This window comes from Heptranchias perlo, chromosome 2 (assembly GCF_035084215.1).
Source record: "Heptranchias perlo isolate sHepPer1 chromosome 2, sHepPer1.hap1, whole genome shotgun sequence".
Classification (NCBI taxonomy): domain Eukaryota; kingdom Metazoa; phylum Chordata; class Chondrichthyes; order Hexanchiformes; family Hexanchidae; genus Heptranchias; species Heptranchias perlo.
In genome coordinates this window covers 100,586,300-100,602,306 of record NC_090326.1, presented here as the reverse complement: position 1 = coordinate 100,602,306, position 16,007 = coordinate 100,586,300, and the positions used below count along the sequence as shown (strand labels likewise).

Below are 16,007 nucleotides of genomic sequence, written 5' to 3'. Positions count from 1 at the left end.
TACTGTTTGTGTTGTAATGCCAGTATAGTTGTAGAGTACATTCTTTCACCAATGAAATCTGATTTCCAATTCAGTTAAGGAGAATCCTACTGATCATGTACAGTTTATCTTAATGTGGACTCAACTCATTTCATCTGCTGAGAAAACATTTTGCAAATTTTTTCCCTGTCCCCTGCAAAGGTAAGTCAATAAAGGCTCCAGAGCATCCATCTAACCTTGTATTCCATATTCATCCCTGACTAGTTGCTCTCCTTGACATGAAATTGCAATGGTTTCAGCAGCTCAGAAACCACCATGCTCCACATGGCCTTCAATCATCTTTGTCTTATCTTTATGGTCCTCTATAGATACTCATTCAGCTGTTTCTTATCAGTGTTCATTGATGCAGCATGAATTACTTTATCTGGAATCTGTTGCACATATCCAGCAGTTTGTGAGAGCAAAATATTCCTTTTAATCTCAACTCTTGCTTGAAGTTTGTTAATATTTTATTTGTGTCCTCTGTGTTAACAGTCTAAGTTAAATCACCTACTTGTATTTACATTCTCCCATTCGTCTTAGAGTTCAACCAGATTCAGATGTGCGTTCTCATAATGGAAATGAAGGGAATGAGAATTTCTTCTCACTGGTTCCATGGATCCTATGTGAAATGTTAATTCAGTTCCTCATAAGCACCAGTCCATAGCAAAAAAGAAATCTGAAATTTAGCACAATATAGAAGATTCACTCAGCTTAAATGTGTGGGAAATGAAGATGTCGTCTTGGTGTAGCATTGGGTGCTCTTCTGAGGTTGATGTTAAAGTGCACTGCTGGCAGAACTGTGAAGATAAATTTGATCTGATCAGTGCTCCATTTGAGATAGTGGCTCCATGCTAATCGTTCTTTTAAAATGTTTCTTTACAATGCTCACTTCTGATTGAGGACAAGCAAATCCCTGGCTGTTGCACATGTTTTGATTCTGGTTTTTTTTCAGTATTGAATAGCAATGTTGCCTTTGCAATGAGTTTTACTTTACCATTTAGCATTTTCAGACTTTGAACCTTGAATGGGGAAAAAAGACTGGAGTTATAGAAGCATCCTTGGTGAGATGGGAGGGACGCTATGGCAAACAAAAATTGCAAAGCCGAAATATTTACTATGTTGGTAAAATAATGGCCCAGAATTTGTTGGAGCAAATTTAAATTTAAATTTAAAAAATCTCTAACAGTTTAGAGTTAATCATCTCACAGGTACATCTCACCTCATGCAGGAATGAGACACCACAGTTTAATTTTTTCCCTTTCTAGGCCGGAGGGGTTGCAAGAACATAAATCTCATTATTAAAAAGATACTTATGCTGTTAAGTCCTAGCCCTAACTTTCTGCAGCAAGTTTCATTGGTAATTAATGTGCAAATACAGCAATTTCACAGGATGGTTGAGGGCGAGCTGCCGTTTTCGTGAGGATAATGGAGTAAATTGTTCAGCAACTTCTGGCGATTCACAATTCACAGCGTATCTCTTCCTTATCACAAGTTGCTGGATGATTTACACAATAACGGCTTGCGTGTTAAACTCACCGTTATTTGGTCAGCAAATTTTGGCCCATTGTACCTTGTCTCTGGACAAAAATTAAACTTTCAATAACTGTTGGTTGATTCTTCTGCTTGGTCCTGGAAGTATTTTTTGAAAATGAAGAACTGGAATTGTTTTTTGAACTGTCTGTTTCTGGTCTTGTGTAAGAAATTCGAATTTGAAATGCTAATATGTTAGAGGACTGCTGGATTAAGGGTGTGATTGTTCCCTGTGCTCTGTTCCTGTTCCTACTTACGCTGCTGTGGAAATGTGCTAAGCAAAATCCATTTGTTTCCCAAGTCCAGTCTGCTGTCTCACACCACCTAGTGGATGGCTCTGGCATTATTGGAAGTCTGGAGCAAGTGTTCCAACTTGCCCTTCAACCAAAGTTGCTGCTAACTAGTGAGAAAATAGGGAGGAGAAAGTCTGCTTGTGTATTTGGGGAGATTGTAAAGGATGCTGTAAAGTATTGTTTGTTAAATGGATGCTGAGCCATTGAATATATTCAAGGCTGAGATAGACAGATTTCTGGACTCTAGAGGAATCAAGGGATATGGGGATCGGGCAGTAAAGTGGAGTTGAGGTTGAAGATCTGCCATGATCCGATTGAATAGTGGAGCAAGTTCGAGGGGCTTTATGGCCTACTCCTGCTCCTATTTCTTATGTTCTTAAATAGCCCCCGAAAGAAAACTCCTATCAAGTTTGACTCCACTCGGCATTTCTGTGACAGAATATGTCCTGTTTCATTTGTTTCCTACAGTGTGTGCTGTCTGGGGTCAAACCTGTTTTGCTTCCCTGCAGCCTGTACTCCTGACTTGGGAATGTTGAGAAATTCAGTTCATTTTCAGTTTATACCTTTAGGAACTCTGGGAGAGTAAATTTACAATAATCTTTTTCACTTTATATTTTATAATAAAATTTGAACTGCATACTTTAATACACTGTAAACTATTTAACGGAGTAGTTGTGGCCAAACTCTACATATTTTTTATTAATGAAGTTTACCTTATTTTTGATTACTTGATAGCACTTTGCTGTTGCCTCTAACCCATATCCCTAATGTTGCACCTGTCTGTTTCCTAATTCTCTGAAGGAAGTTACCAGCTAGTTGTCACCAACTGATATACATGAAGTGTACGCTGCACTCACTGGAAATTTAAACAATACCAACATTTATGTATCTGAGGGCAGTCAAAGTGTGTTATAATCAGGCATAAAAGTGCCCTTGGGTCATGTCTGGTGATAATTATTCTGAACTAATTTTAAGTGTTTTTTCCTAGTAAAACAAAATTGGTTAATAATAAAAAAGAATATAAGAATAAAGTTTATACATGTACCTTCTCCATGAAGAGTTTTCAATTATGTGATTTTGTTACAAGTGGTTTGTACTGTACTCATGGGTGATGAATGTTCAATTACGCAGAGCAAGGATAAAGTGCCACTTTATAGGCTTGTCAGCAAAATTGAAGCCCATGGAATAAAAGGGGCAGTGGCAGCATGGATACAAAATTGGCTAAGTGACAGGAAACAGAGAGTAGTGGTGAACGGTTGTTTTTTGGACTGGAAGAAAGTATACAGTGGTGTTCCACAGGGGTTGATACTAGGACCACTGCTTATTTTGATATATATTAATGACTTGGACTTGGGTGTACAGGGCACAATTTTCAAATTTGCAGATGACACAAAACTTGGAAGTGTGGTAAACAGTGAGGAGGATAGTGATGGACTTCAAGAGGACATAGACAGACTGATGGAATGGGCGGATACTTGGCAGATGAAATTTAATGCAGAGAAGTGCAAAGTGATACATTTTGAATGAGGAGAGGCAATATAAACTAAATGGTACAATTCTAAAGGGGTGCAGGAACAGAGGAAGCTGGGGGTATATGTGCTCAAATTTTTGACGGTGTCAGGACAGGTTGAGAAAGCGGTTAAAAAAGCATATGGGATCCTGGACTTTATAAATAGAGGCATAGAGTACAAAAGCAAGGAAGTTATGTTCAACCTTTATAAAACACTGGTTCGGCCACAGCTGGAGTATTGTGCCCAGTTCTGGGCACCACACTCTAGGAAGGATCTGAAGGCCTTAGAGACGGTGCCCTCTGCCTCCACAAGAAGATCTTTTTTGTTCCTAATCGGTCCCACGCTTCATTTGACTACCCTTTTACTATTTATGTATTTGTAAAAGACATTTGGGTTCCCTTTTATGTTAGCTGCTAATCTATTCTCATACTCTCTCTTTGCCCCTCTTATTCCCTTTTTTAGATCTCTTCACATTCTGGATACGGCCTGGTTCTCGACTGTATTATGAACCTTGCATTTGTCATGAGCTTCCTTTTTCGGTTTCATTTTAATCTCTCTATCTTTAGTCATCCAGCGAGCTCTAGCTTTGGATGCCCTTCCTTTCCCCCTTGTAGGGATGTGTCTACTCTGTAGCCAAACCATCTCCTCCTTAAAGGCCTCCCATTGTTTAATTATTATTTTGCGTCCCAATTTTTGATTCCAATCCACCTGGGCAAGATCTCTTTTTAACTCACTGATATTAGCCCTCCTCCAGTTTTTTTACATTTGATTGTTCCTTGTCCTTTTCCATAACTGTTCTAAACCTAATGATATTATGATCACTGTTCCCCAAATGCCCCCCCACTGAAACATACTCCACCTGCCCCACTTCAACTCCCAGAACTAGATCCAGCACGGTTTCTTTCCTGTTTGGGCTGGAAACCCACTGTTCCAGAAAGCTCTCGAACACATTTTGGGAATTCTTCCCCCTCTTTTTCCTTTACATTGTTACTGTCCCAGTCTATATTGGGATAATTGAAGTCCCCCATTATCACTACTTTATAGCTCTTGCATCTTTCTGTAATTTGCCTGCAAATGTTCTCCTTTATGTCCTTCCCACTATTTGGTGGCCCATAGCTTACACCCAGTATCTCCTCTGTTCCTTAATTCTAACCAAATAGATTCTGACTTTGACCCCTCAACTACATCATCCCTTTCCAGTGCTATAATAGTTTCTGTGATCAATACTGCCACCCCCCTCCTTTCTTTCCTGAATAACTTGTAGCCAGGAATATTAGGTGCCCAATCCTCCCCTTCTTTGAACCAGGCCTTTGGTATTGCCAGTCATAGACCCATATGACGACTTGAGCCTGCAGCTCAGCAACCTTATATACCACGCTACATGCAATTACATACATGCACTCCAATCTTAGACTGCCTTGCATTTGCCCCGTCTGATCCCTCCTATTTCTAGTGCTACTTGTCCCTCCCAGTCCTCTGCACCTTTTTTCTCCTCTCTGATGTTTCATCCTGGTACCCACCCCCCTGTCAAATTAGTTTAAACCCTCCCCCACAGCACTAGTTAACCTCCCTGCGAGGACATTGGCCCCAGCTTTGTTGAGGTGAAACCCGTCCATCTTGAACAGATCCCTCCTGCCCCAGAAATGCCCAAGGAGTCTGAAGTCCTCCCTCCTGTACCATTGCTCCAGCCATGCATTAACCTGCCTTATCCTACTATTCCTACGCTCACTAGCGCTTGGCACTGGAAGTATTCCAGAGATTAACTTCCTCCCTAGCTCCTAAAATTCTGATTGCAGGACCTCGACCCTTTTCCTTCCTATGTCATTGGTTCCCACATGGACCATGACTTCTGGCTGTTCTTCTTCCACCCCTCTGTGTGATGTCCTCTACCCTGACACCAGGGAGGCAACACACCATGTGGGACTCACATCAACGGTTGCTGAAACGCCTGTCTATCCCCTTGACTATTGAATCCCCTATAACAACTGCATTTCTTTTGCCCCCCATGCAGCCATTTCTCCCACAGTGCCATGGATTTGCTCCTGCCTGCACTCCCCTGAGGTGTCAACACCCTCACTGGTATTCCACACTGAACACTGGTCTGTGAGTGCCACAATCCCAGGGGATTCCTGCACTGCCTGCCTATTCCTCCTAGTCTGTCTGATGGTCACCCACTCCCTCTTCGCCTGGACTCTCTGTAGCTCCTCCTGAAATGTGCTACCCAGGAATCTCTCAGTTTCCCATATGCACTGTGGTGACGCCAGCAGCCCCTCAAGCTCAAACTCTGAGCTCGAGCAGTTGGCGGCACTTCCTGCACATGTGGTTTTCCAGGACACACTGTTCTGGAGTTCCCACATGGCACAGGATGTGGATGCGATGGGCCGCAGCTGTCCTGCCATGTCAGCTAACAGTTATTTAAACTGTTTGTTTAGCTTTTAAGGTACTTTACTGTTTATCTGACACTAAAACACTAACCACTAAAAACACTTGCTGTAGTATTTGTCCTGGTGGCATTGGGCTAATGCCCAATACCATTCTATTGGCTCATTCCAAATAGAAATCTTCAGTCCCTTTTCTAAACAGCATTTTTTGAGGAGTTGATCGTCAGAAACTCAGTTGCTTTTGCTGGAAATTTGTTCGACACCTACTCTAGTCTCACGCATGTAGTTATTGGCATTTGCAACTTTAACTCTGCCTGTGAGTTTGCATGGAGCTCTTGGCTCGTTTACAACCAGATTTAAGTATACATGAAGCAAACACCACTGGTGGCAATTGTTTACCTTGTACTTGTAGAAAGCCAACTCTTGAGCGAATTCATGCCTTTGTCATTAGAGCTGGATGGATTATGCTACAGGGTTGCCTCTGATAGCATCTTTCAGTTTGGAGCAAAACCCTGTAGTTAAATGTTTCTGAAAGTCCAAGTAAATTATATCCACTGGATAATCACTCTCGTCAGATTAGTTTCTAGTAGACTAGTGAGGGATGACCTACTGTTTCCCAATCTATACTGACTATTCAGTATGCTGCTTAGATGCGCATTGATAACATCTCAACTACAGATGTGAGGCTAACTACCCTATCATTTTCATGTCCACCTTTTTGAATATCGAGATAATGTTTGCTATTCCTCTAGTCCTTTATGAAACTTCTAAAAATATTAACTGAGCCTTCATACACCTAATTTCCTTGACTATTCGAAGTTGCAGCTTATTACTTCCAGGTGTCATTTTAAGCACTTTTTTATACTCCTGCTTTACTGATTGTGTCATACATTACAAAATTATTAGATTTAGAATTTGAATGATTTTCATTTGACTGGTACAGAGATGAACAATTTATCTCTTTAACAATGTTTTTTTGATATTCTTTAATATGTCTACTGGAATACAAGTAGGTTTAAGCTGAAAATTAATTGTCTATTTTGTTTCATTTATAAGGTTCCTTATCAGTCTTGTAAATGAACATTCAAACAATGGCCTTATTTACAAAGTTATTGATCCAGAATTTACTGTGAAAATAACGTTGAGGCTAACAGAGCTTACGATTATTTATTCACAAATCGGGCAGCAACTTCAGACGAGCGCACATGCGCAGTTAAACACTGAAATCCAGAAGTTGCTGTCCGAGATGCGCTGCCCTGCTGTCAGCTTTGCAAAAACGGCATCTCGCTGTCTGACTCACCATTCAAATACATTGAAAGGCATGAAGTTCCTGTACATGTGTGGTAGATACGGACTAAACTCACCACAAAAAGTTGGGGCTTGTCCATTCCAGTTTTAATGACGTGGTAAGTCTTAATTACTGCCAAACAACGTATCTGGCACTGAAAATTAACTTTTACAAGTGTGGAGTCTCATTACTTCAGCTTTTAATTATTGTTGGAGATTTTTTTAAAAATTTAAATAACTTTTTATTTTTTTTCTTTGTCTCTTTTATCTCTCTCTCTCTCTCTCTCTCTCTCTCTCAATCCAATCTTTCTTTCTCTCTTTATTTCGCATTCTGTACCTGATTTGACATTGAATTCACTATTCGAACTTATACTTCCTGGTTCAGGCTGCGCTATTATTAACGATTCTTCAATCTGATTGGTTAAGGAGATACACAGTTACTTGCCCTGTTCACACAGGTCCCAGATGCCTAGTAGAGGGCGCCATGCTGTTTGGATGTCCCACTGACGGCAGTTTGCTGTGCAATAACTCATAGAAAGTTTATGGGCAAGTGCAAGTCTAACTAACGGCGGGTGCAATTTGTTCATCGCTCACAGTAAATTCTGGTCCATTATATATTATACATGACTGCTTTATTCTTTCTGCTGTATTCCATGTATTTGGTGATGGTTGAAAGCCTTTATTTGCCAAAGCATTCACATATTTGAAAATTACTCATCAATAATGGATTACAATTAAGTTTTAAGAAGGTGACCTGTTTTAAAAGTCTAAATGAGGTAGAGGGGCAAAGGGATCGTGGGGTAGAGATCACAAATCACTAAAAGTAGCAACACAGGTTAATAAGGCCATAAAAAGGCAAACCAAGCACTGGGGTTCATTCCCAGAGGGATAGAATTGAAAAGCAGAAAAGTTATGTTAAACTTGTGTAGAATCTTGGTTAGACTGCACTTGGAGTACTGTGCACTGTTCTGGTCTCCATATTATAGAAGGTGCAAAAAAGATTCACAAGGATGATACCAGAACTCTGAGGATGTACTTATCAAGAAAGACTAAACAGCCTGGGGCGACCTGAAAGCGGTCTTTAAGATAATGGGGTTTGATAGGGTAAATGTAGAGAAAATGTTTCCACTTGGGAGTCCAAAACTAAAGGTCATTAATATAAAATTGTCACTAATGAATTCAAGAGCAACCTCTTTACCCAAAGAGTGGTAAGAATGTGGAACATGCTGCCACGTGGAGTAATTGAGACAAATAGCATAAATGCATTTAAGATAAGCACATGAAGGTCAAAGGAATAGAAGAGTATACAGATACGGATAGATGAAGTAGGGAGGGGGGAGGCTCGTTTGGAGCATAGACTAGTTGGGCCGAATGGCCTGTTTCTGTGCTGCAGACTGAATGTAACTCAAAAAAAACCCCATCTTTTGTAGAAAATGTCCAAATTTTAACGTCTGGTTGAAATAACTAATCAACATTCTTCAGTCCTATAAATTAAATCAATTTTTCTTATTGATTTTTTTCTGGATGGAAAATATTGAATTTTGGTTGAATTAAGCTGTAGCTCTGCCTATGACATCAATTAAATTGTTGAAGCAATGAATTAATGCATTTTTTTTTTAATCCTGTTACAGGTATGGACTCTTGTTGTTGGGTATGTGTTGGCAGTTTCATTTAAGTGGAATACAAAAACTGAGCGCTTTCTTAAAACGATCTCTGTCCCGGTGTGGACGGTGCTTCTCTTTTATTTAGGTAGGAAACTTTTTTTTTAACACTTCCAGTTTTGAGGCTCATTCAGTCCCAATCTGAGCTTGGCCAAGCAGAAGCTTAAGTACCTCCTCCATTCCATTCAAGGAATGGAGAGCAGAATTTGCATGGGTGGTCTGTGGTGCCTCTGGAGGGCAATGGTACCATACTACAAGCATTCTCTTGGCTCTGGCATAAGTGGACAAAGGGACAAAAAATACAAAAAATGGGAAACTTAAATATCTGAGATATGTGAACTAAAATTAAAAAGTACTTGCAGGATAAATTAATACACAATATCCTAAAAATGAACTGCAATGTGGATTCTGGCTTTTGAAAATTTATTGCACATTGATCTGTTAGCATTTTTTTCATAGGTTAAATAACAAATAGCTAGAAATGCATTAATCAGAATGTGACAAAATCTCTGTTCAGGTGATGTTATAAACTCTGAGTTGCACTCAGTTTGTTTCTCATTTGAAACCTAAGATTGTACCACACTATTTAAACATTTTGCTGTGCCTTATTGTGTATATTTATATTTTAAAAATTAGAAGTTGGTGGCAGAATGAACATGATAAATAGACTGCTAGCAATGTTGTGACTTCCATTTAAAAAAAAATATTACCTTAGCAAAAGGGCAATGGGCAAGATTGAAGGAGAGAAGATTGACCGTACAATGTCGCATGAGTCATATATTGCATACTTGAATTTTATTATTCATAGGAATTGCTAGATGACAAAAGACCAACAAGGTCTCATCTAGTTCTCCACCTACATCTTGGTAGTCACATGTTACAACATGGATAGAGTTGTTGACTAATCATAGTAATCAATCTCTCATTTAAGCTATAACAGACCCAGACATGAAGCGAGGAAAACTCCAGTGGTGGAAAGCTTTGGGAGTCAATGGTCCAAAGTCACCTATAACTCCCAAACATGTTACACTTAATCATGTGTCATGTCTCAAGTTACTCATATACTGTATCCCAAAATATTATTTTCCTCCGTAACTGAAATTTCTAATGTATAAAATAAGGTTTCGTACAAAATAAATTCAGAAAATTACATATTCTACAATATATTTTCCCACTGAATTGTCTTTTTTGTCTTTTAATGCCTTCATTAAAGTTTTTTACTTGAAGACCTTAGCTTTTCCTAAAAGTCTTGGATTTTGTATTTTTGCCCAGAGCTGTGACTCTCAGCTAAGTTTGGATTGTGCAGTTTGCCTAATTTACCAGGATGCAGCAATGCCATGTCAACAGCTGTACTGATGGATCCTGTAGCAGTTTCTGCTCAAAATTATTTGGAGAATAGCTAGAGGGCAAATTTCAAAATCTTTATTCAGGTAAAATTTATGTGTTTTTTTTAAACAAAAATAGGGTTTTTAAATAGGGTGTGAGAAAAAAGACATACTACTGATTACACAGCTTTTTGTGTTCTATAAACTTCAGAAAGGGCATTAAGTTCAAAGAATGAGTGCTTTCCTCATTTATAATTGAGTTCATTTTTCAAAAAGTCTCTAATTATCTCATGATTATCACCTATTACATTGGCAGTTAGAAAGTGTAAACATTCTCACTATTAACAGCTGTTAGACAGACATCGAGACAGAGGATCACAATGGCCCAAATCTTGGAGGAGGGTGTGCCGTTAGTTAGATTTTTTTCCTGCACCCTTCAGCTCGAAAAAATTTTTGCCCTGGAAGTGCGAGCTGATAATGGCACGGTGAGGGCAATGAGGGATCTGGACCTTGGTGAATAACGTGACCAACGAGGGAGGAGAAGGGTGATTTAGAGTAAAATCAGGTACAGAGAGGGAAAGATTGGATTAAGAGAGAGAGGGGGGGAAAAAAAGACAAAACGTACAGAAAAAAATTTTAAATGTAAAATTTTTAATCTCTAAGAATTTACTACATACAGAAATGAGACTCAAACAGTTTAAATTGTTCCCTTTCTGGGCTGGAGAGGTTGATTGGCATTGCAGTAATGGTTGTCACATTGTTAAAAGGGTACTTACGCTGTTAAGTATGAGCCTTAACTTTCTGTGGCGAGTTTAATTCAAGTTTAATGTGCAAATCCAGCAAGTTATGCATCACCTCGCGTTCACCCCACACTTGTGCCAGACCTCAAGTTATCTTCCAGAGTACCCTTCCCACTCATGCTACCAAACTCGAACAGCCCCACTGCAATACTAATAAACTTCAGTGTCCCCACCGCAGTTCTGCCAATGACCAGGACCTTACCCCAGCGCCACCAAAGCCCAGGATTTTTTTCCCAAGCGACACTAACCCCTATTTCCCATCCACAGTAATGCTAAAAACCGTACCTCTACCTCCAGTTGGTGCATCTTGCATACCATCTTGCTGTTTATTCTCAGCTTTAAAATGATAAAGGATAAGAATTAAATACATAGTTAAATAATATATGACACTTATTGCCCATTATTCTGTGAAAATTGTAAGAGCTGTGAACTTTAATCCCAAGCACCAGTACAAATCCCAGAATTTTTTTTTCAAAAAGATATGGAATTTGACTCTTCTTCCATTGCAAATCAGTGGCCCTGATGTTATCCCCTACATGGCATAAATCCCTATCGTTATAAAATTATGAATCCTCTGACTTACTGAACAACACAGAGATCTACTAATGTATATTATGCCTAACAGGACAAAAATTCAATTTTCATCATGGGAAAGTAGTGAGTATGGAAATAAGAGATGGAGAGTATGGAAATAAGAGATGGAGAGAGGAAACTGAGAAGATAGAAATGGATAATGTGAGAAAGGAAAGGGGAATGTAAAACTGTAGAATGAGAGGGGGACAGAAAATAAATGAGATGATGGGAAGAGTGAAAGAGGAAATTAATACAATCCAGATTTCATGTAAATAATTCAAAATCAAATGTATCAAAAATTACTCTGGTGAGCTGGCTTTCAATTTTTTTACATGGTGAGCTGGCAGTTACAATGAGAATATCGGTGAGCATGCAATACTTTATTTAAGAATTGTGGCTGTTTGAGGGCATATAATTTGCTTTCCTGGTTCTTGAGCTTTGGACGGTTGGCCAACCCTGCCTGCAGGGCTATAGCTTCCCTAATCTGTCCCCATTATTCATCCTCATTAAATTTTGGATTACTCCTGTTCCTTATTTCTGAACTCTTTCAAATCAACATATACCCTTTTGTAGTGCAGTGCCCAGAACTGCACACAGTATTCCAAGTGAGGTCTAAATTCCCAGCATAACCTCTCTGGACTTGTACTTCACTGCTGTGGTTATGTACTCTCATTAGTTTTTTTTTTACATTGCTTCTCCACATTGTCTTGATGTTGAAAATGGGATTATCACAACTCTCCAGGTTCTTTCAAACTCTCTCTGGTGCTCGCTCTTTCTTCGATTATGCAATACATTTAATTTGACCTAGTTAATTAACAGGCCTCTGGAAAACCTTAACTGGTCTCCCTATTTTAATGTTTTCTGCAAATTTAACAAGCTCACACCTTGGTTTCTGAATCCAAGTCATTTTGGTAGATAAGAAACAATATGGGCCCAAACACTGATCACTGCAGTAGTCCACTCAACGCGTTTTCCCCAGGCTGACATGATGCTACTCATAAGTACTGTTTTCTAATTTTTAATCCAATTCCTTATCCAGTCCCACATCCTACCCTGGATTCCCACTATTTTAATCAATTAGTATTTCATGTGAGACTTTATCGATGCGGTCCCACGTGAAATTACTAATTAAGCAAAAATCAGTTGGAATCCAGGGTATGATGGAGTCCAAGTAAACTATTTTATTTGTAATTTCTTCAACGAACTGAAGTGTCAAATCTATGCTATTTGTTATTTATTACGCTATTATTATAGTGCTCCTCAAATTTACTCCCAAATATAATTTCCATCATTTTATGTGGTAGTGTTGTAAATTTAATGGACCTGTGTCAAATTTGCATCTCCGTTTTAAATATAGGTACTGTCTTTACTTGTTTTCAGTCTTGCAGAACCACTCCAACCTCTAATCAATCTTTCATTACTGGAGCCAGTACCCAGCAATTTTCTTTCCTAACCTCCTTCAGCACCCTAAGATAGATACCGTCTGGCCCAGGAAATTTGATCTTCATTCATTTTAGCTCATCAAGTTTCCAAATGTTCAGTGATATTCAGTGTAGCACAATAATTGGAAGTATAATAGATGTTCACATTCGCTTATTAAGTATTCCTTTCCTTGCAGCATCAGTTGCTGGCTCTTGGCGTATTCCAGTTTTTGTGGTGATTGTCATTCTACTGGTTATGGGAGCAATTCAGGAGGAGAAAGGAAACAGCACTGGTAAGTCGATGCTGTGCTATGATATGTTACACAAAGCATTTTTTTGTTCAAATCTATAAATAGCAGATGCTCTATTTATTTAAGTGTACAAATTTAAGCATTCAAAATATTAACCAACTTTCTGAAATGGGCTTTTCTGCAGCCCCCATTTTTAAATTGGTGTTTGAATAGCGTCATTTCCTTTTCGTGTTTGTATGCACATGCATGTATCTCCTATGGCTTTGCTAAGCATGAGTCAGAGGATGTACTGTTTCGTAACAGTAGGGGTGCTTACACCATGTAGGGCAAAACATCTGAGCCATTGATTTACTATGACTGAATAAGTCAAATTACATTTTTATTAAATGATGTTCTGGGATATTTTCTGGTGTTTTGAGGATTAAATTCCACAATTCTTTCCATTGTGCTGTGAAAACAGTAAATATATATTCCTTAACCTATGTATTTACTTTTTATCCCTTGCCCGTTTCAAAACTGAAAATACACAGCAAATAGTAGGCAAGGTTTACCAGTTGGAATTAGATATGATATTTTGTGGTCCTGGTATGGAGAGTAGTGTTTAGCTGCACTGGAGGAAGCTCCTTGGCAGCACTGGGAGATGATCTTGGACTTGAGCAGAACTGGGGTGGGAGTTCTGGAGTTTGGCAATGCTGCGCAGGGGCTTGGCAGTATGGAGGAATTCTTTGGCATGCCTTCACTGTGGAGGGGGAGCATGAGGCTTCTCAAAAGGGATGTAGAATATGGGGGGTTTTACTCACTGGTGGATTCCTGGTGTTTGTCAGCAGTGAGGGAAGAGCATGCATCTGACAGCACTTGGGTGTTCATGATTAGGGGCTAATTTTAACCGCCAAGAACAGGTGGGTTGAGGGCGGGTGGGCAGTAAAAACGTTCTTTTTTTGGAGTGGGACCACATCCCGGCTCTGACGCGCCCACTTCCAGATTTAACCCAGGTGTGTTTGGATGCGCGCACACAACAGAAACCCGGAAGCCTCGTCCCCACTTAAAGCCGGCAGGCCAATATTTAAAGGGACAATGTGCCTCATTGCAATAGTTGAAGCACTTAATTTTTTGTGTATTAGAAATGGCAAACAAATTTAACCTTACCTGTTAGGGTTTCCCATCGCTTCTAATTCACAGCAGGTGAAAGCGGGCGAGAAAGGTCAGATCCATGAGGCTGAGTGTTTTTATTGTACTACTTGTGGGTCAGGAGGAGCAGGAGTGCTTCATCAAGGCCCAGCAAGCTCACCTCACGTGATCAGACCCCCACAATCAGCTGACCGCACCCCCCGATCCTCTCCTAGGCCCACCCGATGTCGTCCACGTCTCCCCACCTCTCTTTCCCCACCCCCTCCCTCTGATTCCTTCCATACCCACGACCTCTCCCTCCCTCACTCTCCAATTTTCACGGCTCCTTTCTCTCTCGACAAGCATCCAGCCTGTCAACCTGGCTGCCTTGCGCGTGAGAAACCCGGAAGCATAAATACTCAATTGAGTTGCGATCATCAGTTGCGACGCACTCACTTGACTTCCGGGTTCCACATGTGAGTATCTATGCACACGCTGGGTTCCTGGCTCCGAGCTAAAATCATGCTCTGGATCTCTGAAGTGTAGTTCTATGTTTTCCTCTCTGTGTCTCCTCTCCAGGTGTTAGTTAGAAAATGTAAACATTCTAATTATGATCCACAAAACACAGGTGATAATTAGCGTTTTTCTGTTTGCTTTCAAAATTGCGCTCGTTCATTTTGTTTAAAAAAAGAGAACAAATTAGGATGAGGAAAAATATGCTCTCCTTTGCGCACACTATCTGTTTAATACGCTTTCTGAAGTTTATAGAGTACAATTGGAATATTACAACAGGTGTGTAATCAGTACAGTCTGTCATTTTTTTAAAAAGTGCATGCAGCCTCTTTTTTTTTAAAAAAACACTCAATATTAAAAGTCCCAGAGTCCTCAGTTTTATACTAGAATACTGCAGTCTGAAAGTACCACATGTCTACAGTTGCTGATTTATCATATCTTGTAGAACATGCTTTGTTCTAATTTCAGTTCCCTGTTACGATCAGGATACTTCTTGTTTTCTGACTTGTCCTTTTTGCCTGCAGGTTTGGAGCTGCCTGGCCAGGTGATTCAAATTGTTGTAAGCACCATTAATATGGTAATATCCATGACAGGATTCAGGAGTCCTCATGATGATCATCCATCAAAAGAATTATCAGGTGATTAATTATCTTCTGCAGGTTTGAAATAATCAAGGAAATTGATCATTTGCTGCACAGTTTCCTCTGAGCCATGTAAATACCAATCAGCCAGGACCAGCATTATATTGTAAAAACATAGTGTTTTTTGATCCGACCAGTGCTGTGTGGTTAATTCCCAATAAATATTTTAAGTGTTGGTCATAGACTGCTTTGTGTGTAATTGTTTTCGTTGTAACGAGTACCCCAAAGGAAATAGTTTTTTTTACATTTTTAAAGTTTAGAATATCTTTCTAGATTTGCATTTGCACATGCACATCCCACAAATAAGATTTTGTGGGATGGGGAAGGATCTGGTAGGTGCAGTAAGTTCTAATCATCCTAGTTTCCAAGTGTCTGTTCATGAAAGGCAACCGTTGAACATTGCCACTGGACATCATCTTTATCACAGGTGTGAACCTCTGATCTCTCCCTCCCTTTCCCCCTCCCTATACACCTAATAGTGTCAACATGGGTCAGTGATTGCACTCTCGCTTCCGACTCAAAAGGGTGGGTTCAAGCCTTACTTCAGGGATTTCATCGCATAACCTAGGCTGACACTTTAGTGAGGGAGTACTGCAGTGTCAAGAACTGCCATCCTTTGGATGAGACGTTAGGTGGATGCAAAAGATTCCACGGCACTATTTAAACAACAGGGGAATTCTCCCGGTTTCTTG

At 39.7% G+C, this 16,007-nt stretch overlaps 1 protein-coding gene across 2 annotated transcripts in view; it reads left to right on the top strand.

Annotated features, from left to right (window-relative positions):
- tmem245 (transmembrane protein 245) overlaps positions 1-16,007 on the top strand; it is a 132,885-nt gene that overhangs the window by 13,231 nt on the left and 103,647 nt on the right. For both annotated transcript variants that reach the window (XM_068005110.1, XM_068005103.1), the window contains exons 2-4: positions 8,655-8,772; positions 13,001-13,096; positions 15,199-15,312. In XM_068005110.1, coding sequence (XP_067861211.1) covers positions 8,655-8,772; positions 13,001-13,096; positions 15,199-15,312 — 328 coding nt within the window. The remainder of the gene's footprint in view (positions 1-8,654; positions 8,773-13,000; positions 13,097-15,198; positions 15,313-16,007) is intronic.